The sequence below is a fragment of the Ceratotherium simum genome, chromosome 31 (genome assembly GCF_057802395.1).
Source record: "Ceratotherium simum simum isolate JZ-2026a chromosome 31, ASM5780239v1, whole genome shotgun sequence".
Lineage (NCBI taxonomy): Eukaryota > Metazoa > Chordata > Mammalia > Perissodactyla > Rhinocerotidae > Ceratotherium > Ceratotherium simum.
Window position 1 is genome coordinate 32,564,230 of NC_141930.1, and position 27,395 is coordinate 32,591,624.

At 39.8% G+C, this 27,395-nt stretch overlaps 1 protein-coding gene across 1 annotated transcript in view; it reads left to right on the forward strand.

Annotated features, from left to right (window-relative positions):
- The window catches only part of LOC101387156 (ST18 C2H2C-type zinc finger transcription factor), a 118,284-nt gene that overhangs the window by 56,538 nt on the left and 34,351 nt on the right, over positions 1-27,395 (forward strand). Inside the window, exons 7-13 of the mRNA XM_014791527.2 lie at positions 1,301-1,497; positions 8,274-9,068; positions 13,953-14,087; positions 15,765-15,855; positions 16,910-17,014; positions 19,065-19,258; positions 21,739-21,950. Of these exons, the coding sequence (XP_014647013.2) occupies positions 1,301-1,497; positions 8,274-9,068; positions 13,953-14,087; positions 15,765-15,855; positions 16,910-17,014; positions 19,065-19,258; positions 21,739-21,950 (1,729 nt within the window). The remainder of the gene's footprint in view (positions 1-1,300; positions 1,498-8,273; positions 9,069-13,952; positions 14,088-15,764; positions 15,856-16,909; positions 17,015-19,064; positions 19,259-21,738; positions 21,951-27,395) is intronic.

Consider the following 27,395-nt stretch of genomic DNA (forward strand, 5'->3'; position numbering starts at 1 on the left):
AAAGCATATTAGTTTATTTAGGAACTCGATTGTTCTCTTCCTCAGGATAATTTTCAATTCTCCAATTCTCGATCTTTTCTGAGATATTTCTAACCCTCTTAAATTATCTCTCCTTCCAGAATCTTTTTTTTCCTAGAAGGAATAATACTTTTTTCCTCTGAAGTTTTTGAATCTACTCTTCTAAATTCAAGAATTTATTTGACTATATTATTTATTTGATTATAATCAAATAATTTTCATGAATGAGCCACCATCTTTGCATTGATGTTTCTAAGAGAACAATTTAATGCTTTTGTTTGTTTAGTAATATTACTGAGTATTTAATCATCTTTTAGAGATGGAGTAAGTAATGTCTTATTACTCGGAGTCTAGGATTCTCTCCTCAGGATCTTTTCATCTAAAGCTCTTGCATTTTTCTTCAAAGAGCATTTAATAAATATCTCTCATAGAGTCGCTATTGGCTAAACCCTCCAGTCTTCCTGGATCTTGCCAAGAGAACGTTTGTCTTAACTTCAACACATAGAGTGATCTACGTTAATTCTGAGTGAGTTGTATGTAGAAAATCTATTTTGAAAGGGCCATCCTCAGGGGCATTTCCAAATAAAAGCATATGAGAACAGGAGTAAGGATAAACTGTTGTCCATTTTTGTGAAATCCAATCTTATTTCTCCTCTTTTTATTTGTTTGTTCCGTGTGCCAAATGGGTGAGAATCAAAAGGCAGAATGCCATGTAGCAGCCTTTCACTTTTTTTTATAGTGACTGGAGATGGGTTGATTGAATGTTCATAGCTTGCCCCCTCGCTTTATGCTCCTTTCTTTCAAGTCAAAGACCAGGATGTGGCATCTCAAGTTTGAGGTGCAACTGTGGCAGAGATAAGCAGTCTCAGTAGCAAACAACCATTTGGAAAACCTTGTGATTTATCCATACTGGGCATGTTTTTTGTATCTGGTGGTATATTTTTCACATTAGCTGTTTCTTAGGATTAGCAAACCAGTGCAAATCTTGTTTCATCCCTCCCTGGGTATTTAGTGTAGTGCCAAGCAAAGCACAGATTAACATATGCTTACTCAGGATTAAGGATGATTTTTTTTTAACTCTTCTGATAGGCAGTAAAATAGAATCCACAAAGTTCAATGGATTCAATGGATGGGCTGTTTTTATTAGTGCCAACAACTAACCCTAAACCTTTTGTCCAAAGTTTCCACAGGCTTTGAATTATACTTCATGAAAGTCAAATGGCAAATAGTTTAGAGCAGTAAACTATTTTATCATGTTCTTAATTTGCCTCAATCACTACAGTGCTGCATGTGATTGCTCCATGGCGAAGAAGAGGAGAGCTGAAGAGCAGGCTTTGGGTGTCCCGGTCAACAAGAGAAAATCCCTGCTAATGAAGCCCCGACACTACAGCCCCAACATGGACTGCAAAGAAGGTGACAACAGGACTGAAGCAGAGGAGGACGATGGCCTCTTGGAAACCAACGATCACCCTACATCAGGTAGCAAAGGACCAGCCCAAACTTTATCTACTCCATGGCACCAAAGACTCAGTCTTAACTTATGTAGAACATACAGTCTGTGTGATTGTAAAGCATATTCCAATTTGCAAGCGAAATCAAACATCTATTTCCCACAGCATCCATTTATTGAGGGCTAATTCTGTGTCAATAACTGTGGAGCGTCTAAAAATAAGCAAGAGAGCCCCTGCCCTGAGTCCATTTTCAAAAGCACTGGATTGGACTCTGTCTCTTTTTGAAGAAAATAGAAGACACTAAGCCTGAAAGTTGAAGAGTACCTTGACTCTCTAACAGGGCGGATGTCTAATGCCTGGAAACTCCTTCAAAATAAAAGCACATATTTAAGCTTTAAGATATTTGAGATATGACATGTATAAACAAAACATTTATTCTTTGTTTTATAAACATATATAGCATTATTTAGCCCCCAAAATAGAATTGGTAATAACAACCTGGACCAACACAGGTGGACTGTGACCTTAATATTTTCAACATTTTTTAAATAAGTATTTAAGCAATGGACTGCAGAAGGGACCTAAAGTTGGCAGCCTAGAGTCTCCTTCAGTAGGAAAATGATGTGTTATAGAAAATTTATCACTGTGCTCAATTTTTCCAAAATAATTTTAATTTACCTTTAGGCACACATTATATTTCATGAATTCAATTCTTTACTCACTCATCAAATGCTGTTTGCATGCTAAGTAATATGTAGTTACTATTTTGAAATTTTAGAATGTGTTCTCACCGGGTCACAGTTACTCCCATTAGCCCTGGTGGTCACAGTGTCTCCAGGGCTTGGAACATCACTAACCACTTGGTGCGTGAGGCTGACGTTGGAGGTCATGCGAAATATCTCAGAAATTTATGAGAAAAATAAATACCCGGAAAGCTAAAGTTTGACTTATTAGAAATAAAATTAGGCATACAGATGTCCTCTTAAACTCACGTTTTTTCTGAATGTGACTTTTTAAAGAATCAAAATATACTAAATAAGTTATTGAAAAGAAGTATATGTTATACAAACCAAAGGCAATGAAATTCTTAGGTCATAAATATCTATTGCATATAGAATTATAGTAATAGTAATAGGTGTTAATAGAAAAGACATAAAAGCATATTGACTGAGTGAGCACATATCTCAGATCAGAATCATCAGATCTCGAGTAATCTTGGCTTGCAAGTAGTTTGAGATTCTGTAGTTAAAACAAAATTGTATTCTGATTTCACAGTATTTAAGTATATTTTATGGATTTTCTGTATTTAGCATATGGCTTAAAGCCTTATGGCTCATCTGTAAATTGTAGTCGTCCTTAACTCTTTTTGTTTCCTTGAGCTCGTCGGTTTTTTTGTTGATTCGTGAAAATTGGAGGTTGAGTCTGGTATTAGGGAAAGTCTGAATCAGTGTGATTAGACTTGAGGTGTATTTATCTGGCTGACATTAATTTGCCAAATGCTTAAGACAATGGGCATCTTTTACACCAGCATATTCTCGGAAGTGCCATAGGACAAGGACTGTATCTGCCTGCTGACTTCCCGCCTTTTATTGTAGTTATGTGATCATCATAGATGCTTACTATTAACCAAGAAAATATATTATCAAAATGTACTCAGTTAAACACTCAGTTATAAGTACTGATGGACATCTATTTGCAGGGTCATAAATGTTAATTATTTTTGTATTTAGTCCTAGAACCACTACTAGTAATAATGAATATGCTGAAATTACAGCAGTAGTGGCCATTATTTTTGAATTCTTAATATATTCCAGGCACATAAATTATATCACTTAATCTACCCAACAATGATATGAGGTATGTGTGATTATGGTCACAATTTTACGGATAAGATCGTTAAGGACCAAAGAGATTTAATGCTTAAGGTAATGCAGCTTGTAGATTTTGGAAAAAAGATAATTAGGAAACAATTGAAGGACAAACAAAATCATTATTTCCCAGCTAACCATGCTTCACGATCCAGTTCTCACCATGCTCTGAATACCTTCAGAAAGCAGACTGGGCAAAGTTTCTACAAAGTCAAATCATAAAGTCACAGTTCTAGAAGGGACAGGTCACAGATGCTCCTATCCCTGGTCAAAAGAGCAAAGTTCTAAGTTGTCTTCAGCCCTCTGAGCAAGTTATCCCCCACCTTCTGGAAGGAAAGAGAGTTGAGTTATGCCCAAGCCTTGCATAAGGGCTTTTCGTCTACGGTTTTATTTACTCTGGGTATTGCCAGGTCTTTACCTGGCCAGGTGTGTGCCCCGTTGTGTCTTCAGCGGGCAGTTCAGATGATGAAGAGAGTGCTTGTGAAGGCTCAGGTCATGAGCTTGAATCCATTTAATGGCAAAGCTACACCCCATACCCTCAACTGGCTGTCTTTCAAAGAGCTGCACGTGGACATTTAGGGCTGTAAAAGACAACATGGACAAAACCGTGCAGATACACCTTCCTTACTGGGGCAAACAGAAGACAAGTTTGTGAAGTACTACCAGGAGGTAGGACGAGCACATGCTTTCCTAATGCAGACGAGGAAAAGAAAGGTCACCTCGAAGTGAGATTAACCAAGTGTGTGGAGTCCCCAGTTTATAACCACATACCCATGATGTGGGAAAATTAGGAGCTCTGGGGGCTGGGATGATGCTTTTAACACGTATTAGCTCTCAACAAATAGCAAATAAGTGATAAGCCACTCCAATATTAGAACTTTAAAAGACAAATTCATTTTTCTAGGGCTTTTATTCCCAGCAAACTTTACATATTCAAGAGGGCTGGAAAACTAATTTACCTACAAAAGTAACTTAAAGAGTTACAAAAACAGAACTAAAATCCAACTATAATAAAATCCAATTATACTAAAGGAATCAAACTCAAAATGTGTTGTAATTTTTAGAGGATTTCTTTTAAGTTGTTTTGATGCAGAACAGCTGACATATATGCAAGAATCCACTAGCATGTACCTTCTAGGATTACCAGACACTTCAGAGTAGAGAATTTGGTTTAAAGCAAATAAACAAGTGTGAACTTTTTCATATCAGGTAAAAATGTTTATTTTTTTTTACTCTGCAAGAAAAGTGTTGTCCCAGCTCCTACCCCCCTCCGTCCCCCGTACTTTGAAGTGCCCTCAGGACAGAGAAGGGCTGTCCTTGGTAGCTGTCCGCATCTCTGACTGCCCCCCAAGAGTGCACCCTCGGAATTTTCTGTTGTGGTATTGGGAAAGTTGAGGTGAGGTTAATTGTTAGTTTTTGTTTTGTTGTTGTATTTGTTTTTACATATTTTTATTTATAATTTAGGGATTGTTTTTTCATTGACAAATGTATTCTACTATCTTCCTATAAATTCACTCTTGAAAATATCCAAACTTGGGAAAATAATAGGCTATTAGTATTCTGAACGGTTTCTCCTGAGGGTTGCTGCATTTTGTAAACCTCAGCCATGACGTAGGATGTTCCTAGGCTGTGGCGTCTGGGGGTAGCTTGTTTCAGAGGGAGAAGCATAGAGTTGGGTGGCACATGGCCCTGGGTCTGGATCTCAGCCCCCTCTCTGACTAGCCGTGTGATCCTGAGCAATCCCTTAGCTCCTTGGAACCATTGTGTTCCTTCTGTAAAATGGAGTAGAAAGTGCTTTCTTGTAGTTATCGTGAAGATTAAATGAAATAAATAACTGAACCCCATGCCAGGAACATACCAGTTCATTGTCCTAAGATGTCATCGGATCATCCAGTCATTGGCTCATGGGATCATCCTCATTTTAAAGATGAGGACCCAGGACTCAGGAGACATCGGCCTGCCTAAGGTGACACCACCAGTCTCTGGACCTCAAACCCACAGCAGTTTTCCCTCCACATTGTGCGTTGTGCGCTGACCCTCCAGATTCCCATGGCAGCTGGTGAGCTGTGCCATAGCCTGTGTGGTGTGGGTGGTGAACTGGGCTGACCTTCTCTGCACTGTGGACTGTGCCCTTTCACAGGGGTCAATTTCACTATTTATTCTAAATGAAAAATAGGCCCTACCCTATTCATGTGGAGGGTCCCATGTATCCTCTGCCATTACTATCTTCTAAAATAGTATCTGGGAAGGGAGAAGAGAGCTGTCATTTTCTGAATGATGTGTGTCCCCTGCTTTACGTGTGACCTCCACAGTGTGCCTCACTGTGCAAGGGAGGACACCAGGCTCAGAGAAGTTAAGGAACCCGTGGAGTTCGCACAGAGACGAGTGCCAGGCTCAGAATCAAACCAAGGTCCCTCTGACTCTAAGGGCAGGTCTCTTTTAGTTATTTCAGGCAAAGGCACAAAATACCTCACCAGGCCACCGGGGACAATGAAAACACACCAGCATATAAAAAGTAGGCAGCCCGTTACAAAGCTAGAAGAAACTAGCGCCTCGTCACAGATCTGTCAGGTTCAAAGGCTAGCTCAACTTCTTTTTTCTTGTAATTATGGTGCAAGCTAGAGAGAGGTGGGTATATAGAAAGTTGGTTCTCAGGTTTGCAGAACATCCCTGGAAACCATTGCGTGCCTTGCACAGAGGCACCCCTATTGGCAGGACTTCTCTTTTTCTGAAGAATAATTAATAAATATTTTCTTTTAGCATATAACAAACAGTTGAACCAAACAATTATGTAAACTGGAAATGACCCAAAATGCTAGCAGTTGGCAGCGGCACAGTGAAATGCATTGTAGTGCACATGTGCGTTTTTGTCACTCCCGCCTCTCTGGTGATCTGCACTTAATAGGAATATTTTAAACTATGTAGCTAAGCAACAGAGGTAATTGTTGCTTTCAAGAGCTTTTGTTAGCACTCTAACATAGCCCAAATATGCATAATTAGGTATAATGTCTATAAATCATTATTGTACACATGTGGGTAGTTAAGTGGAGTGAGAGAATAGTTCAATGAATTGAGCATATTCACTGAAAATGCTTTTTATTTGTTTTCTGTAGTTCATAATACTTTAAAATTATCATAACCCTTTACACTTTCTCTTAATAGCCAACCGTGATATTGAGAAAAACTTCATTTGCATTTTAGACTATGTTTAATATATTATTTAAACCTGGAGTTCCTCTGATATGAATTCAGGAGAGGATAGACCATCCTATCAAATATTATGTGCTTGTTTATCCAGCCTCTTTTCTAGGAAGTAAAATGTTAAATTTTTCAGTTTATGTTGAATAGATCCCAACAAAAGACTGCACCCTATAATCAGCATTATTTAAAGGGGCTAGTGTTGTGACTAAATTCTTCTCTTCATCCAAAAATGCTTTTAGTTACTATGGCAATATTTACTTGATCCTGGCAGGCCAGTGTTGATTTAGGGAGATAATTACCAGAAAGGAAGATGATGGAGATGTATTTTTGAGTGTCCTTGTCAGAGACAATGTTTATAAAAAATTAAATGAGACACAAAAAGCACATTGTCTTCTGCACAGACACCCTCTTCCGCGGCCCCGCACTGGATGCCTGAGCCTTTCTTCCCTCCGAAGATGTTTATTAACACAGAATGCACTTCACTTGGTGTCTTTAACAGTCTTTAAGGGGGCTTATTATTTTGGTTTCCCATCTCCCACCCTGCCTTTTGAGACACAGAAATGGTCCTGCTTCTTTTTTTTTTTTTTTGTCTTAGTGAATATCAAAGGGCCATTGCTGGGTTGTCTGGCGCATTTCACAGCCTGGTGTGTGCTGGGCGCCGTGCTCCCCAGACCACTCTTCATGCTGGGCCAGGGCTAGGTCAGCAGTGAATCTGCACCCTCAGTTGGTGTGTTTGCACTGGGAGAGGCTTGGGTAGGCTGACCATATATATATACATATGTATACGTATATATACAATTTGTCACCCCAACTGGGCCATTACTGAGAGTGAAAGTGGGCGACACTACAACTGCACTGGGACAGCAGAGACCCAGTGCACTGTCTGAGCAGACTGGCACTTGGGCGCCTGTTCTCAGTCGCAGGGCTCCTTGACTCTCAAGACTCTAGTTGGCCCTGAACTGAGAACAACGAGTTAACGTTCAACATCCTCCAATCATCCCCACCTCTTGTCTCATTTTCTTTTACACAAATGTACGCAAGTACCAGGCCAGAAAATGTGGTACTGTTTAAGATATTATTTGATCATGCTAATTTTCCCATTTATTTGTATTTCTCTCGGCATGGAATTTTCATTTGACAATTATGAAAGTGATCAGGAAGTTTTGAAAGCTTCAGAATTCTTTTAGTGATCCTCTCTATGTAGATGTATTTTGTATTTTAGCTAACATTCCATAAAATCTGAAAGTATGTTTGAGAAACTATGGAGGTAGAGAACATAAACCAAATAAGCTTTGAAAATGCATTGCCATGCTAACAGAAAAATCTGGTGACTATTTCTTTTATGATGTATAGTATTATGTATATTTGATTTCCTTATGGTTGGCTAAGATTTGCGAATATATGAAGTATAGTAACGACAATTTCACATTCGACGCTGTCATTGTTAAGTCTCTACTTCAGGACTCTAGAAGCACTTAGCTCTTAATGGGCTGAAAATTTGAATAGCTCATTTCTTTAAAGGTAATTCTCAGAATATTAAGGTCTAAGTTTTGTTTTGTTTTGTTTTAAGAGGATATATATTTTTCTCCCCAATGTTCATAAAATTGATAGAGCCCACATATCCACATATTGCACATATTATGTGTGCATATGTGTGTATGTATATATATATATATGTGCAACTTCTTTAAAATATTTTTTGTTCTTTTCAAATATTGGTTTTCTTTTTCCATAGAAGAAATCATGATAAAACCTATGGATGAGAACCTTCATTCAACTGCACAAGAAAACTCCAATGGGAAGGAAGACAGATATGGCTGTTATCAAGAGCTCGTAGTCAAATCTTTAATGCACTTGGGGAAATTTGAAAAAAATGCATCTGTTCAGACTATAAATGAAAACTTAAATGACAGCGGCATCCAGTCTCTAAAAGCAGAGAGTGACGAAGTAGATGAGTGCTTTATGATTCATTCCGATGATGGAAAAGACAAAATCGATGATGTCCAGCTACAGTTCTGCTCCTCTGACGACAATGAAAGTAACTCTGGAAGTGCAGAAAATGGTTGGGACAGTGGCTCCAGCTTCTCAGAAGAAACCACACCACACAGAGTCCCAAAGTATATTTTAGTGGAAAATAGAAAAGACCTCCTGGAAGTTCCCGAAATAAAAACTGAAGGAGACAAGTTTATCTCTTGTGAAAACGTGTGTGATTCTGAAACAGAAAGGAGAGCCCCACAGAATGCTCACGTTTCGGAAGCGCTGGATGGCAAAGCCCAGCCCTCATTCCCTGGGGCTGAGGAGGACGATACTGAGTGCCTGGCGGGGATGACGAAAGAGTCTGTTGACCTGCAGAAAGCGAAGGGGAACTTAAGTTTGCTGGAGCGGGCGATTGCTCTGCAGGCTGAGCGAGGTTGCGTTTTCCATAACACCTACAAAGAGCTGGACAGGTTTCTGCTGGAGCACCTAGCAGGGGAAAGGAGGCAAACCAAAGTTCTTGACCTCGGTGGAAGACAAATCTTTAACAATAAACGTAAGACATATTTTTGCACTTATTTTAGGAATAAAATTGTTTTAGGGTTGAAAGAAATTAGTAAGATTTGATTACTTCTTCCAGATAGCTTTTTGACAACTTAATGCAATTTAAGAACTAATTTATATTATAAAATAAACATTTTTTCCCCTACTGTCTAGATTGTTCTCAGATCAAGCTTGGTCAGTTTTGCAGTGTTTTCATACATAAAAAAAAAAGATCATTGCCTCTATTTCTTTTAATTTGACTGCTTTTTAAAAATATGTAGTACTTTTTAAAAGGTACTTTATTGTACATGTTAGAAGTACATTAGTACTTATTGGATTTTAAATCATTTTATTAATCAGATCAATTCCAGAAATTTAATTTTTCTATTCCACCTTCTTTCTGGGATCTTCTGACTGCTTTGGAGCTTCAAAATAATGTCAAGCTACTTGCAAGCCAAGCAGGATGCTCTGATCCTTTTTAGGATAAAACTGGATGTTAATGCTTTTATAAGCCTATGCTTTTACATGTTCTCTAACTCAGGGTCCACAAACATCTGGGCCAAACCCGAATGAGAGAGTATACATGCTTAGAGGAGACCTTAAAATTGTTCTTCAGACTTTAGGGACCTTGTGTCCCCTGCGTCCATAAAGATACTCCCCCGCCCCTCTCACCCCGAGTCTTGCACCAGATGGGCCTGGTGATGATGCCTGCCGTTACGTGAAGTTTCCCAGATGGTGGTCCTTAAGTGCCCAGAGGGCTTGTTTAAGATGAGGATTTCCAGGGTCACATCAGACTCGCTGCTCCAGAACTTGCATTTTTTTAAGCAAGTTCCTCAGGTGATTCTTGGGCACCCTGAAGTCTGAGAACCACAGAATTAGGGGAGGAGTATCTTAGAGAAAATCAAGGTTGTGGGCCCAAAGAGCTTACAAGAATAATGTGTTAGCATGGTTCAGATTTTCCGATTGCTGAGACTGATCTAGAAATCAATTGCATATTTTGTCATTTTAAGTCCATTTTAATACTCACCTGCAATCTTGTCAAATAATGTCTTGCAGCTTAGAGCTGAGAAAACAAAAAAGAATAAAATAATGTCATGTAGTGAAGAGCAAGATAATAATGCTCTACAAACATACTGCAAGATTGGGATGGGGACAGAATATAAAGGACTAGTGTGTGGTTTGGGACAGGACACTGCATTTAGCTCTGTGCCCTCCACTAATATGCAACTTGTTGAACTGACCCGTGTGGGGTTTTTTTGATGAACTACAAAACCAGAAAAAAAAATGAAATCTACTTCAAATCCTCAAAACACATAATTTTCAGTATACTGTATTTTATTCATTTTAAGATACATAGTTTTCCCATTGTTAACATTTCTGAAATCAGAATGGTGTGCCATAATTTAATTTTCAATAGTTTTTTCTTTCTTACTAGCACACAAAATGTTTTATCTTACAATTGATGATATCTTCCAGCCAATGAAACCCAGTATTCCGAGAAACTTTAATTATTTGTGCTATAGTTTAAAATACTTGACCATCCTTTGGTCATTTTTATAGCACTTTAAAAAGTTTTTTTGTTTACAAAAATTAACAAAGCAATGGAATCTGTGTTTGTAAACCCGGGTCATTTTGGAGACTTAGAGAATTACTAATGGGCTGGATGAGTCAGTAGCATATCGTATTTGTAGGGTGTGGTCCTGCCTTGGGACGTAAAAGCATATTCAAGAAGATGCAGACCAGACTAGTATGAAACAGAAGCAAAAAAAAGCAAAGCGCATGTTGCAGGGGAACTATAGGTTTCGTCTGACAAGTATTCACTTTCCCATTCCTTGTTCCAGGTGTGGGAGCAAGCAGCAAAGAGGTCCTTTGTGCTCTGGCATGCACTCTGTGCTCCTAAGTCAGCACTCGTCCCAAATGATAGCCATGCTCTCCAAAATACCATCCTAATTTCCCATACATCTTGGGCATACGACTCTGCTATTAAGGAGAAAACACTAGGATTTTAAAATATCATTCCACCCAAGCCTTCAGATGCATAGGCAATTCTAAAACAAAAAAGTTTGGCTAGGGGCTGGCCCAGTGGCATAGTGGTTAAGTTCACGCGCTCCGTTTCAGTGGCCCCGACTTTGCAGGTTCGGATCCCGCACAGAGCTACACACTGCTCCTCAAAGCCATGCCGTAGTGGTGTCCCACATACAAAATAGAGGAAGATTGGCACAGATGTTAGTTCAGCGACAATCTTCCTCAAGCAAAAAGAGGAAGATGGGCAACAGATGTTAGCTCAGGGCCAATCTTCCTCACCAAAAAAAAAAAAAAGTTCTGCTATACTGTTGCTATTAAGCATTTAGTAAGACATTAGGTAGCAATATAAGTAGAGTCACCATATCATTTACTGTACAGCCTATGAGACTTTTAGAGTAAAGGGGGGTGATAGGAACCATCACATGAGTATATCAGATGTGAATAGGACTGTCCCAGGCAAACCAGAATATAATGATCAGTCACCAAGTATAAATTCACCCTCATTATGCAGCATTCAGTGAAGAAAATAAGAGGAAGAAGAGCCAGGCCTGAGAGAGCCGAGAGCTCCAGCTCTGGCTCCTTATCCTGCACACTGGCTCTGCCCTCTAGAGCGTCTCTGCTGCATCTTTGTCCCCCTGCAGAGAGGAGGCTTGCAGACAAAGGGGCCTGATGGACTGTTAGTGGACCACACCTGGGCAGGTGCCAGCCCTGCCTTATCTCCCACACCCTCTCTGGATTCCTGTAGACAAATGGTGTGGCAAGGAGGAGAAACGCTCAACGCCAAACCTTTCAATGTGGCTTAGAAATGTGGCCTCACCTGGACGAGATTCAAGGGAGGAAGGGCATCAAAATACACATTGCATTTCCTTTTTTCTAATTCACTCTTAGACGGTGTCAGCCCTCCTATTTTTGCTTAATCAAACTTCGAGGGTTTTGACTAGCTGTCTACAGATATTACATGCCCAACTCAGCTTGAAATTTGGCAATATTTTTAGATTAAATAAAATATATATCCACAAAATCATAGAACTTGTCCAAATTCTTAATATGCCCCTTTGTCTCTTACAGAAAACAGAGCGTTGTCTCGACATCATGGCATTTAAATCCTATCTCTCATTAAACATAAATGCCTGCTACTCAAGGCATCCCTGTCTTTCAGCTGTTCATTTCTCACTTAAAACTTACAGTTTTCTCTCTGCTGACCCTCCCCTCCCTGGCAGTGTATGCGATAACCTGAAGGATCCTTGGCTCCTCCCCCTTTGCTGAAACCATGTCCCCAAATAATTGCATTACATACAACCTGCTGTGCCCATCTGCCCAGGACCGTTTATAATCCAACGACTGGGGTGGCATGTTATCACGGAGGCACGGCTGCTCATCGCAATATTCCGCCCGGGAGATGTCTGTCGCATCCCGCGACATTGCCCTGCTCTCGGTCCCACGCTCGGAGCAGGAACATATGGGTCCTCCGCATCCTCGCGCCGCAGGACTCTTCCCCGAGTTTCATCCCGGCAGCTTTCTTGCGGCAGGATCGTACAGATTCTTTATTTCTGCTCTCAGCATCGAGTGTGCTCATTTTTCCTGATGCTTCGTGTTCCGAGAAGCCTGCAGCCTGCCTCCATTCCACACTGGCCCTGTCTCTGAGGCTCCCATGCCCGTTCTGATTCTGGTTCCTCTGAATGCCCGGTATGCTTGCCCCAGTGGTTGGCATTATCATTCCAGGCACAAGTTAGGGGAGAGATTCTGGCTATGAGAAGGCCTGTCTGTTTTATCTACCATCTCAATCACCAGTATGAAAATTTCTAAAGAAGGCCTCCTCTGTGTTAGCTCTAACCTCATCAGTATTCATGTTAGTCCTCATTCATTTTATATATTTATATAACTCTTTATCTACCCTTCAGCAATGGGTGTGCCAGAAAATTAAAACCCCAGGCTTGTCTTCAGCCCTTCAGGCTGCCGTCCCATGGCAGCCTGACAAATTGTGTCACAAGGTGTCCCTTTTCTCCACCTGGCTGCACCTGTGACCCCCCCACCGCCACCCCGTGTTCTTGGCAGCACCCTCTAGACCACTCACGGCGGCCTCCATTCTCTGTATTTCCGTTCTCTGTAAGACTACTGCAAGAACGTTTCCTTGCCAAGCCGTCATCCTATGGCCTCAGTTTTCAGTTTCTGCGTTCAGAGTAAAACCAAAGTTTCTTCTCTGCGGCTATCGCGTATTGATCCAAAGTGGCAATCCACTGGGGTTTTGGAATCTCAGTCCTCTGAGCACTGCCACGCGGTCAGGCATGGCACGAGATGGCATTCCTGACTCCCTGTTCTAACTCTTGTTAGATCGGGCCCTGCACGTGTCTGGGAGCAGCTGCTTGGACCCAAAATCCTAGGGCCACATGCTGCCAGGACCCGCAGGGACACGGCCTGACAGGCCCTTCTCAGATATGCTGGCTTACTTGCTTTGTAATTTGAATCCGGCTTTTTCCAGACTCCTTCAATAGGAGGTAGTTTTTGTTTAAGTAAATTCTTTATCTTTGTCATTTTTTTTGTCTTTTCGGGAGCCTGTGCATCCTCTGGTATAGGGTTGATTTTTTCATAACGAGGCGCTAACTACAATGTGTGATATGATAACTTAAAACTATCCCTATATTTTAACGCTCCCTTGCCCTGTGTCAGCCTTTGCTTAGGAAACCAAGAAAATTGGAAACATTTTTTATGTTTCCACGGTCTTAGTTGAGGGTCTTATTCAAGGCAATGTGAGAAGAATGTTTATCATCATGAAACTGAATAAAGTGAGAATGTCACCCTGCAAGGCCACTCTACTGAATGGGAAGGGGAAGAAGAATAACCAAATGAATCTCTTGATTTAATGTCTCTGTAGATTCACTGAGGCCTGAAAAGAGAGAAACCAAGTGCCCCATCCCGGGGTGTGATGGCACGGGACACGTGACAGGCCTCTACCCCCACCACCGCAGCCTTTCGGGGTGCCCCCACAAAGTGCGGGTTCCCCTGGAAAGTGAGTACTGCTTGCCACTAAAAGAAGTGGGCAGCTTCTTATATGTGCCACAGCATCACAATGTTATCCTCTTTCTCCTCCAATTTGGACTTAGGAATGGAAATATAAAGTTCTCTCTCTCTGTGTCAAGACAATTTCCGTCTAGCTAGATATTTAAAATGTAGTGTATTAATAGAAAACCAGGGTATCGTGTAGCCAATAGATCAGGAGATGATTGACATTGAGAAGAAAATTTGTTCCTCACAGTTCCCAAGAGGAGGGGCATGCCATTCCAGGCAGTGCCACGTGGGGAGGTACCAGGGTCAGTCAGGAGTAGAAGGGGGGTGGGAATTGTGGGCAAGAGCCTTCGTTGTGGTTTCTGTGGGAAGGAGCATGGTAAGCAGGCTTAGGATTGGCTAGTTTGAATTTTTTCAGTGAGCTCTGGGGCTTGTGGACTGTCTGTAGTTGTCTGGTACTGGCCCTGGGGGATTAGACAGGTGGAGAGTGTCTTGAAGTATGAGAGCCCAATAAAGGAGGGCTTGGGTGTGGGCTTGGAATTGGTTGGTTTGCATTTGAAAAGTGTTTACTATTTCCAGGAATTAGCTAGCTCTGGCGGTGCAGTCTCTCCCAAGTTAGCAAGGCCCCAGATGTCAAAGCATCAGAATATAGAAAATAAAAGACATGCTTAATGCAATGTGGACTGCACAGTCCTTTCTCGCCTGGAGGAATGGCTTCTGTAAGCCCATGAGCAGTCTTGGCCTCAGTGCATCAGCCAAATATGGGAAGTGCATCTCATCACCGGTGTCCTCTTGGCCTCCCCTTGGCACAGAGGGACATGTGATGTTTGTGATGTCGCCCCAGGACATCCTGCAGCCTCCGAGGGTGCTGAGTGAGAGAAAACCTTAGTTGGTCTCTCCACCCACAGCCCCTCTGTAAGCTAAGAAACAAAGAAAAGCAAAAGGCTGCCTCCTTCTAAGTTTTGAAGTATCTGTGTGTTACATCTTCTACTTTTCGAACCTACTTATTGAAACACCTCTTGGTCATACAAACCACAGTAGTGAGAACGCCTCAGCATCACCCTCCTCAAAAGCATGGTCTTGCAAATCACTGAATCTAGTCAGTTCGGCACTGTCCTGCTGGACTAGCAGTTCTCAGATTGATTACCTGAGGGTTCGCTCAACCGTACCCTTTCACCAGTCACCAAAGGGCAGTGGGGTGGGGAGCAGTGGACAAAGAATCAAAATAGTATCTCTTAGGAAATAAAGAAGACTATATTCAGAACTTCATACTGTGGGAAAAAGATAGAAAGAACCATCTGACAAATAATGCTCTCCATCCACTCCCCCAAGGAAAAGCACATAAATGTAAAAGGAAGGTTATGAGCTTTTCAATTTAAGTTAAATATAAACTGAATAGTCTTGTGTAAGGCTAGTGTTAACCATGACATGAAGTTTAGAGAAACTGAAACTTGAACAAGCTTGCTGAATTTAATTTTTGAAGTTTTTAAGTGCTCATTTATTTCAATCCAATTTATTCAAGTTATTTAATCAATTTATTTCAATTCAATTCTATGGGGAGGGAGCATGGTGGATTATATAACTAAATTCATTTAAATGCAAAGTTGAGAAATCAATTTGTTAGTGTGTTATGTATTTATGGTATATTATTCTTTTCATTTGTGTGATATTTTGTGCTTAGTCCTTGCCATGCATGAAAATGTGCTCAAGTGTCCCACCCCAGGATGCACGGGAAGAGGGCATGTGAACAGCAACCGCAACACCCACAGGAGGTAATGGCAATGAGACGCTGATCCTTTACATTACAGAGAGGAGTGGGAGAAACTGTCCACCAAGGAAACAAGGGACTAACTGTGTGTTATCGAAATCCTGGATTACTACCAAATTCCTTACCGCTTGAAATAGATAAGAAATAGCCTCCATGTGTGTAAAAAAAAATTTTACTTCATTATTTACTTTCCTAGAAATTTTCATTTCACAGCCAATTATACTAACAAAAAATATCATATTTGAAGAGTGGGGTTGTATATTCATATAGTCACACAAGTAGAACATGTTATATTTTCCTCTGGAACCACCATGGCCGTTTTGACATTGAAAAGAGATGCTCAGGGGTTATCTTGGATCCCATCCAATAAGCATTAAAAAGGTACCAAAAGGGCTTCAATATACTTTGGTTTTGACTGTAAACCAGGATGAAGGTAAACATCATTTCATTTCATTGAGATTCATTTCATTGAGATTGCAACTGACTTAAAACATGTATGTGCATTTATTTACAAATGTCTTGTGTATATGTAAATATTTTTGGTGAAAATACTTATTGTTTTATGTGTATTTTATATTATGCATAGATTATGTGGTCATGAGATTCTATTTGACTCATAAGCATATTGCCAGAAAACTTCATATTCTGTACTTCCAATTTAAACTAAGATATAAAATTAAGTCCCTAATTTTGCTAAAAATCCTAAGATAAATCATGGAATTATCATACTAACATCTATATTTGGATGCATTATAATTGGAGGGAGCACATTCCACTTAAAGTGTTATGAAGTTTCAGAATAATTTAGTTATTTCTCCCTTATGTAATATTTTGATTTTAAAAATGAGTTTTTCTTTCACCTCTGAGATGGGGTTAGCGGACAGATACTGACACTATAGTTTGCAAAACCCTTTGGGATATTTTAGTATGAGAATAGTGCTAAGTGAACTATTAATATGACTTAACATTTAGTGTATGCCAAGTATGCTGTGAGGGACATGTCACATGATTTCACACTATCATTTTAACTCAAATCCTCCCACTTTTTCTTTAAACAGTCTTTCTGGTTGTCCAATTGCCGCAGCTGAAAAATTGGCAATGTCCCAGGACAAAAATCAGCTTGATTCTCCCAAAACCGGGCAGTGTCCTGACCAGGTTCACAGGTATGACCCTCCCGTGATGTTCCTGATACTCTCTTCACGCTGTGCTCCTGCACAACGCGGGCTCTCGCCCACGTGCCCGCTCACTGTGGCCTGACCTTCATTCCCAGCCACCAATACCCATTTGAGAGGCTGGTCCAGTTAATCATAATATTTCTTAAGTGAACTGGTAGACCCTCCAGAAGTTTAACTTGAAATTAATCTGTATGCAAAGGTAAGATAAATGTGGATGAGTCTAAAAGAAATAAAGTATATGACAACATGTATACATTCATCAAAATTCTGTGTCGCTCAATGCGACCCATCTTGCTAGTCAGGTAAGCTCTCCCTCATGGCTGACTCAACCTTTCTGCCTGGAGAAAATGCCGTCATAAATCACTCAGACCCACTTAAAATATGTGATGTTATATATTCATCCTGTCCCACATATACAGGTAGTTTCTTTAAAACAAAAATTCATTCCATGAGTTGATAACTACTAATAAAATATCTCGTATTGGTCCTATGTGCTTCACAATCTCTAGTAGTTTGCAAGACCTTACTTATACCTAAATAATAAACTATGTATGATGACACAATGTGAAGTTATACATTTATTAATACAAAAATCATATATGTAGGAAAAGTGATTTCAGGATTAAAATAGATAACCAGATCTTCACTGTTGTCACTGAGATGCTGAAATGCAAAAGAGTTGTTAGGAATATTTTCAAAATATTGCTTCTCTATTTGCTTCCATAGATATAATTGAGTCAAAATTGGCATTCATATCACATGAATGAAGAACATAGGTCAAGCAAAGATCATGAATTACTGAATAACTAGCAATTAAAAATCTTATAACAAGATTCTTTGTTGATATTACTGTATTCTCTAGTTTCTCCCTGAGTAGGTTATTTATCAAATATAGAAACAGCATTACGTTTCATTTTGCTCATTTCTTTAAAGATAAATATAGTTTTAGACTAGAACACTTATGCAACTTTAGGGGTATAAACCAGCTTATATATACCACAACAAAATCAACTAATCACTCAAATATTTTTATGTAGCAGATAAAAAGTTTTTTACCTAATCCAAGAAAATTTGACATTCTGATAAGTCAGGCATGTTTTGGTGGGGAAAAAAAACCATTTTCGATATTGCTAAATTCTGAAAGGTATATGTGTTTATATTCTTTACCATTAGACCACAGCACAAGAACATTTGTGTTTTTCTTGGCTGGAATTGGTGCTACACAAATATGAGGCCCTTGTTTAATCCAAGTAATTCTAAAGGAATATTTAATTCACATTTAGCTTGGATTGGGATAATTCTATTGAAAAATGTGATAGCTATTATAATACAGTAATATATTACGGCAATGGAAATGATGGCAATTTAATAGATCAAGTATTGAAATACTATTTAAATCAGCAAGAACATTCAGACTGAAGGTGGGAAAAAAGATGAAAAGCCTAAGAAAAAACTCAGAATTCAGGAATCAAGTTTCTGGTGCCTACACTGCCCTGTTAGGTGCCAGACTCCTGTCAGCTCTGCTAAACAGAGGGGAGCTCAGCATCGCTTCTTCTGAACAGAATATTATGACATTTTCTCACTAGTTACAATTGTGACTTTTCACTGCTAATCTGGTTAACAGTCCTAACAAGCAGAATGTGCACACCTGGCCAGTGCTCTACTGACAGTTACGTGACACTTTGCTTTAAGGAGCTCAGAGTGCTAACAGATATCAAATACTTGCTCTTCGTGGCATCTGGGTAAGATGATGGAGGATTGCACATTCCTCTTTTTTACCGAGGGGAGACTCGGACATACAATATGCAGCCTCACCATAGCCACCTAGAGCCCAAAGTGCCTCCCATCTCTCACTTTAGGTGCAGAGCACTCTGCGCAGCCAGGCTGGAGTGCGACCAGAGCTCTTTGCCAGGGTGCAGTGTCTCTGTGCGTACCTACCTACAGGAATGACACATCCGATCTGCTTTAAATTCTGATGCTAATATGCTCACCAATAGTTTCATCCTATTTCTTTTGAACTCTTCCCCTCTCTCTTCAGGACAAGTTTGGTGAAGCAAATTGAATTCAATTTCCGATCACAAGCCATCACCTCTCCCAGAGCCATGGCATCAAAAGAGCAGGAGAAGTTTGGGAAAGTACCATTTGATTATGCCAGTTTCGATGCCCAGGTTTTTGGTAAACGCTCCCTTGTGCAAACAGGTCTAGGACGAAAAACACCACCATTTCCTGAATGTAAGCTTTAAATTCTAATACTAATTCCAAAAAAATGCATCTTCTGTATGTGTGCATCAGAGGGGAGGGTATACTCAAGTTTATAATATGCTACTTACTGCTGGGAGGAGAGAAAATATATCGTACAGTGAAATAAAATAAGGAAAACAGTAATAAGTTGATTGGTGTTACTGATTTTACATGAAGTTACGCTGAATATGGTGAATAGTTACTGGATTAATTCTACAAATATGGTGCCATTGTTGGATCTAAATACAGTCACTCTAAAGTAATATTTATTTCACATTTAACTGGGATTGGGATTAACATATTGAAAACTGTAATAGTTATTATAAAACGGTAATTTTGATTCATATTGAAATTGTGGAAATTTAATAGTTAAAATGTTGAAATACTACTTAAAATACTACTTAAATCAGTAGAAGTGTTCAGACTGGAGAAAAAATGAAAAGTCTAAGAAGAAACTCACAATTCAGAAATCAAGATTTTACTAGAAAAAAAATGTGTGTGGCTATAGAGACATTTGTCCACAATTTAAGAATTAATATAGAAACATTTAAAATGTGTTAATACTTTAATGCTAACACATCCATATAGAAGATCATAACTCAGCAATGCTATAACATATAAAATTTGTGTTTTTACTAACACATTTTCTTCAAGTTGTTTGGAGTCCTTGAATATTCTAATGAAAAGGTCAGAACGTGGTTGTTGGGAATAAACCCAGAAATAATTTCTGCATTAAGGTAACTTAATCATAAGGGAAGAAGCAAAATAATTCCCCAATCTGAGACCTCCATAGACTACGAATTTTTTACAAGGTTCTACAAATCCGTGGAGTCCCTTTGGTCTCATACCTACTTACCTAGACTGAGTGTTCCTAGGAACACAGAATATTTGCTTCATTCTGTGATGTTGATCACCTCTTTCAGAAAACTAGAATGCTGTGTACAACTGAGCAATGGATAAACAGACTTGAAAGGAGTTTGCCCATCAACAAGAAGTGCATTATACTCCAAAAGATATTTTACCTATTCTTACCAAAAATAAGGCCCAGCCAACATAAATAACCACTGACAACCTGTTAGATTCAGGAAAAAAATTTATACACACACACAATTTATCTATCTGTCTGTACAAATATATATATATACGTATATCCAGTTTTATTATATATACACAAAATATACACACATACTTATATACATATATGTTTAATTCAGGTGAAGCTAGTTAATAAAAGCATTCTATATACTCATATAATATGGATGTTGATTTAAAAATGCAAAACATTTTCTTTTTTTTTTTTTTTTTTGGTGAGGAAGATCAGCCTGTGCTAACATCTGCCAATCCTCCTCTTTTTTTGCTGAGGAAGACTAGCCCTGGGCTAACATCTGTGCCCATCTTCCTCCACTTTATATGGGCCGCCACCACAGCATGGCTTGCCAAGCTGTGTGTCGGTGTGTGCCTGGGATTCCAACCGGTGAACCCTGGGCCACCGCAGCAGACTGTGTGCACTTAACCGTTTGTGCCACTGGGCTGGCCCCGACATTTTCATATTTTTATAATTATAGGAATAACAGTAATGTCTTAAAGTACTTTATGAAAAATATTGATCAAATATTTAAAAGAAACCATTTTTACAGCAAAATAAATATCTAAATGCTTTTTTATTATTCCACATGAAATCTTGGGTGTTTCTCTGTAACCTTGAGTGATGTTTATGAACATGCAGAGTCAAGAGAACTATGGTTAATTCTCTCTCTCAGTAACACCTTGGTACCCACAATAGAAACTTAGAAACTCAGCCTCAAGACTAAATTGGCTTTCTGTTCACCTTGAGAACACTTTCTCTGTCCTTTACTCATGGTGCTGTCCCCGAATATGCAGAATGCCAGCTCAGTAAAGATTCCGCCATCTAGTTAGTTCCATCCAGTTAAAGGAAGAATAACTTCTACTGGTTTAAATACAGAACAAACCTGCATATCAAATAAAAAAAAAATGCAATTCCATGTCTAAGTATAAATCGTGTTACTGTGAAAACAAACATTTGAAGGATGTATTTCTCTCTGCTGGAATCACTTGTCTTCACACGTACACAGTGTGTAGATGTACTAGCCTTAAGCCTCTGTAGTCCCTCATGGGTTTTGCTAGTGTGTTTTTTAATCCACAATTTTTGCCACAAATGCTGCCAGTGCACCTGCCGTACAACGTTAGTCATGGAGTTTCTGTCGTAAGAAGTGTAAATACAAAAAATATTAAGAGAATAGGCATTCTTTCCCAGCAATCACATCATTTGATCTGTGAACTTCTGTGGAAACCAATCTGAATAACCTTCACTTAACATACCAAAGGATAATGGATCATCTTTTAATTTATTCTTCATATTTTTTAATGCAAAAAGTTATACCTCTAAAACAAATCTGTTTAATGACTAACACCACGTACATGCAATTGCTAATCAAATCTGTCTTCAACAGCAAAGCATTTTTCAAATCCAGGGAAATTTCCTAATCGACTGCCGAGTGCAGGCGCCCACACACAGAGCCCTTGCCATGCCAGCTCTTACAGCTCCGGTCAACGTAGTGAAGACACCCACATAGCAGCAGCTGCTGCCATCCTGAACCTTTCCACCCGCTGCAGGGAAGCCGCAGACCTCCTCTCCAACAAACCGCAGAGTCTGCATGCCAAGGTAGGCCAGTCCAAGAGCCCGGAGGGTGGGCCAGCGACTGAACCGTGAGAATAAACTGCCTTGCATGTTCCTAACCACGTTCACTGCCACGCCGCTCCCCACCCGTAAAGCACATTCCCTCCTCGTCTTAGGAAGAGACTCAGAGGAACACTGACAGTGAAGAGCTTGGTGGGTTCAAGGCAGAGTGAGAGAGTGGCTGTCCTTGCAGGTGGTGTACCAAAGTTTGGGGACAAGTGAGTTATGGAGACTGGCTGGGAGATTTATAGATTTCAAACCTATTTTGTGTGTTGGAGTCTTTGGCACATAAGAAAAGAGGATTGCCATTAAAATCAATCTGGACAATGGAAGCTTTTCACTGACTGCAAATCAAAGATAGTAGGAAGTGTTTGATTAAACTGTGACTCATAAAACATTTGCAAAATTGACTCGAGAAATTTTCTTATTGCACATGTTGCTGTTGTAAAACATAAGATAGTCTAAGTTGCTGGAGTATTCTCAAAAGACACCTGGTAACACCTGGATACATTAAATCAGCAGGAGATGGTTTGGGGGGCTTGAGAACACAGGGCATTTGAATCCAAAATCAAATTCTGTGGAGTTTATGAAGACACTACATTTCTGAAGCCCATGAAGTTAATCACATTTCTCTAATAGCCTCTCGTTTTCAACTAACAATGAGAACTAGATATCCATGTATATGATACCTGACGAAAGCAAACAGCAAAGAGCTTCCCACTCTTGCCTTCTGAGGAGGAGAGGGGTGTAGGCCGCAGAGGGACAGTGACCCCCAGAGGGAGTGTAGGAGCTGCCTTGAAGTCACCTGAAGCCAGGAGCACCCGCCTACACAAAGGGCTCAGTTGAAAGAAATCATTGTCCTACCTATATGGAGGAAGGCAGCGGAAATAAAGTGCCCAGTCTTTATTTGGAAAGGAGATTTGACCCTGGCTTTAAGTGGAAGATTCCCTGGTTAAACACTCACCCTGAAACAGGTGATAAAGGATACAGCTCTCTCTTTCCCTTTAAACAAAGCTCCATCCCCGGTGTGGTCAGCCGCTCACCTGTGCCGTGCCAGGCCTTCAGGAGAGCAGGGACACCGGGCCATCGGGCATTCGACAGAAGAATCAGAATTAGCTTCTGGACAAATCTGAGCCAAGTAAACCCCAGGAAGAGTTGGTGGCCAAAAACCACTCAAAAACAATTTTTAAACAAATGAGGTTCTTAAACAAAGAAAAACACGTCCTCTAAAAAATATAAAGGAAATACCAAGCTATCCAAATTCAAAGGAATCCGAGTTAGAAATTATTTATATAAGTGAATGATTTAGAGCACTTTAAAATGCACCTTTAGTCATTTTTAAACTCATTTTTTAAAACCTGAATAAATTTCTCCTATTTTAAAGGGGTATTCTAGTATGCAGCTAGTTGGAGAAATACTAAAATATCTTCCTTTTCAGAGCTTTATTATTTGTTTGTTTAGGCTGTCCTCTGAGAATAAAGGTACCGAGATTATAATAATTAATGCTACTTAAATTACTTCAGTAAACGGTTGTAGAATGAATGCTTTCAATCTGCACGTGTAGATATTTTTCTGTTCCTCAGAATTCTGCCTTTAACCTTTATATTCTCCCTATTCTATTAAATGTTGAAGCCAAACAGTGAATCAAACAAAGATGACTGAAGTTTAAGGGTATTTTTCCTTATCAGTATATGTTGTTCTCTTTTTCGAACATGTTTCTGGTCAGAAAAGTGGCTGTTAAATCAGCACATTTCAAAAATTCAAATAATTTACTTCCTGTGTGTGTTGTTCCGCTCCTATCGGGAGCACTCCGTGCACCAGGGATGCTCTGTGGGGCAGATACGCTGCCCAGGTGACAGGAACCCCACCACACGCCTCACCTCCCAACTGCCAACCCTGTCTCTGCTGTAGAGGCCAGACCATCGACATGATGAGGAGGAGGGAAGACACGGAAAGTGCACCTAGTGGCTTTTAGAAGTTTGTTATGCTGACAGTTTTAAAAATGGTTTTCCCATGAAAATTTTCTCATTTGACATAGTGGTTGTTAGAATAGGATAAATATGGCACCCTGCAATGTCACTCTGTGCAGAATCCTTCTTCCAGGCATGCAGCCGCACACAACTGTAGCAATTTGCAGAATTCTGTCCTAGTTGGAGCCTATTTTCTGAATATAAGAGAGAACCTCATAAATTCCTGAAGCCACAAAAAATAATTATTGTAGCAAAAAATGAAAAAAAGCCAAAATAATTAACCTTCACAAATGGCCTATGATCAGCAGTGCCCAGTGTGGGCCGTCTCTGTTGTCAGCGTTGCTCTTGGCTCTGTGTCCTTTACTTAATGTAAGATTAAGTATAAACAGTCTTCCCCTCCGCATTGAATACCAGCCTGATTCTCTACCCACTATGATTTGGTTTCTCCTCTATGGCAGGTTGTTAGTATGTTTGTTTCTGCTAGCCATAATCTGTTCATCTCTTGAGTTCCTTACTTAGAAAGAAGGACATAGGGATGTACATCTTTTCCCTGCTCTTGACTTCTGTAGCTGAGCATAGAAGCATTGTTGATGTACTAGAGAGAGATTCTGGCAGATGGACTCTTAGCTATACCAACCAAAAGTCTGTAAGTGCTGGACTGGTCAAGCCCCAGGTGAGACTCCATCACAGACGCTACTGTCAAGGAGTTCATGGACAAAGCAGGACGAAAGAAGTGGTTGTTCCATGCAGAGAGCCAGGCTTTCAGAGGGGATGTTCCTAATGTCCAGGGGAGTCATGGGTGGCTTTGCAGGGAATTTGATCAGAACTTGGGCCACAGCTGATCTCTTATTTTCCTTCTGCCTCCATCCAGTCCTTTCATTTACGTAACGAGTTTCTCTGAAGTTGCTTAAAGAGCCCAATAGGAGAACAAATTACAGATCATGCTGTCACATGTGGGCATGACTTTTTCAAAGTTGGGCCAGCGGACACTAACCTTGAAATTGCCTTCATACCCACTTGTCAGGGCTAATTTGGATTTTTCATGCTATGTGCATGGGAGATCTGAATTCACGATTTGCAAAATCCCTACTCTTATGGAAGATAATATGAGCAGAGGCTGTCTTCAGAGAAGCAAGAAAGCTTTGAGTTCCTGCACACTCTGAAAACAAAGAAGGACGATATGGAAGTTCCAAATTGTTCTTCCCCTTCTGAAGTCTCTCAGCCCTGAGCAGCTGTCTACCCAACACCGAAACCCTTCCTTCAAAGACCCTTTTCCAGCACTGTGCCGAGGATATCAGTGCTAACGCTGCCCATCACTGCCCAGACTTGAGTCCATTATACCTAAAAGTAGATCTTAAGAGGAATTTTTTATTTCTTAAAATATAATCCAGCATGTATGCAACACATCTACACCATCAAAATCGCTGGTATGTGTTTTAAGTATCTCTTTGAGGAATCAAGTCAGGAGAAAAAATTAATAATATTAATACTTAGTGGTTATCATAATGGTTTTGCCTGAAGTCTGAGCCCTCTCTGAATACTAGTACTTTCATTGGTTCTAACATTTGTATAATGTCCTTCATTTTAATTTGGAATTAATCTGAGTTTGTAAAACATCCATGGACCACAGCTTCAAACACTCCCTTTTTAGTCTGGAGCCTGTTGCTACTGATATGAACACAGCATTCAGTAGAAACGAGACAGCAGGCCCGGAGCGAGCATCCTGGGTTTGTTGAGTTTGCTGAGTGCTTTTCTCCAGTCCCATGAGAACGTGTGCCAGCACGTGTCAGAGAGAGCCCCCATTTTTCTTCCTTCCTCCCACCCTCATCAGCAGAGGTAGGAGCATGCTTCACAGTCTATCTTTATCCTAATCACTGCTGCTTGCCAAGCATTCTGTTGTTTGTTTTGGTGTTTTCCCCACCTGTTTAGACAAAGTGACATATGCACAGTGTGCCTTAAAAGAAAACAAAAAATTGACACTTGCTTGAAATGTTTAAAGTTCAAAGTCTGTTTTGTACTTGAACAAAGCCTAGAAACAACATGATATCACATCACCATTCTTGCTTCCTGATATCAGAAATAGCCTGGTGGTTCTCAGGATGGTTAGAATCCAAAAGTAGCCTTTTTCAGTAACTTTAACGTCAGGATCGATTATACCACATGAGTGTTAGTGTTATGAGGGACTAGTATTAGTGTTAGTGTTATGAGCGAGTGGAGTGTTATGAGGGACTTGGGTCAAGGATCACAAGGAACCGACTGATACATGTGGAGGGAGACTGGGTATTGAACAACTGTCTCTTTACCTCTGTGTACGGTAGTGTAAGGATGTGTCTCCTTTGGTATTCAAAATCCCAATCAAACCACGATTATTTTTAGTTGTCATTTATTGAAGACTTACTATGTACCAGGCACTGTAAATAAGCACTTTGCCCACATTAATCCTTTCTAATCCTTCTAGAAACTCTGTAAAGCAGATATTATTATCCCATTTTGCAGATGGAGAAACAATAGTACAGAGATATTAAATCATTTTCTCCTAGGAGCACAGATATACCTATTGGAGCTGAAATTGAATTCACTCCTATCCAACTTCTTCTCTTCTGAAAGTGCATGTCGTTACGTGGTATATAGACTGCTGGCCCACCCAAGACGTTTCACTGACTGTGATTCCGAGTCCCAGACAAAGATTTTTAGGAAATGGATGTAAATTTAATTTTAATTTTATGCTGTATATCAGTCACTTATTTCTTCTCTGAATTCCATCCTTCTATATACATTGAGTATATTCAAGTTTATACTCCTAACTTAGTAGTTTTAATACTCAATTACTATTTAATAAGAATAAAATCTTTTCATTTTATTTGTTTATTGTTAATACCCTGCCTGCTTTGAAACATATTTCAGACAGCTTTCAGTACCAAAAAGATACTCTTCAAACCAAACACCCTGATGCGGGGATGAAAGAACATGAGTCAGGAGGTGAAAGCCAGGAGCTGCTCACAGCAGACGCCTAGGCTGGGGGACACTGCATTTGTACCTCCTCTTGGCCAAGTCAAAAAGGCAGAGATGGTGGGTGACCTATTTTGTATTCATAGAAAACTTTCCAAGTAAGGAAAACAATGCTGTCTTAATTAATAGAGCATTAAATTTAAAGTTAGGAACATTAAATTAATAATTTTCACAATCATAACACTTAAGGCAAAATTATAATTTTGCTTTTCCTTCCACCACCTTTGAGTGTATGATAATTTTGAATTGTTGAAACAACATAATATTATCATTTGCCTGTAAAATATTGGAGGAAAACAGCCGTAAGCCTATCCTCTAATACAATAGTTTCTGTGTTTTCTCTTTTGTTCTTCAGAAAAAAAATTTCTATCTTTTTTCCCTAACTATAAGCATAAGAAGAGTGCCAGGTTGTTTCCTGCTGTCAATAATATAAGTCTTTTCCTTGGTGTAT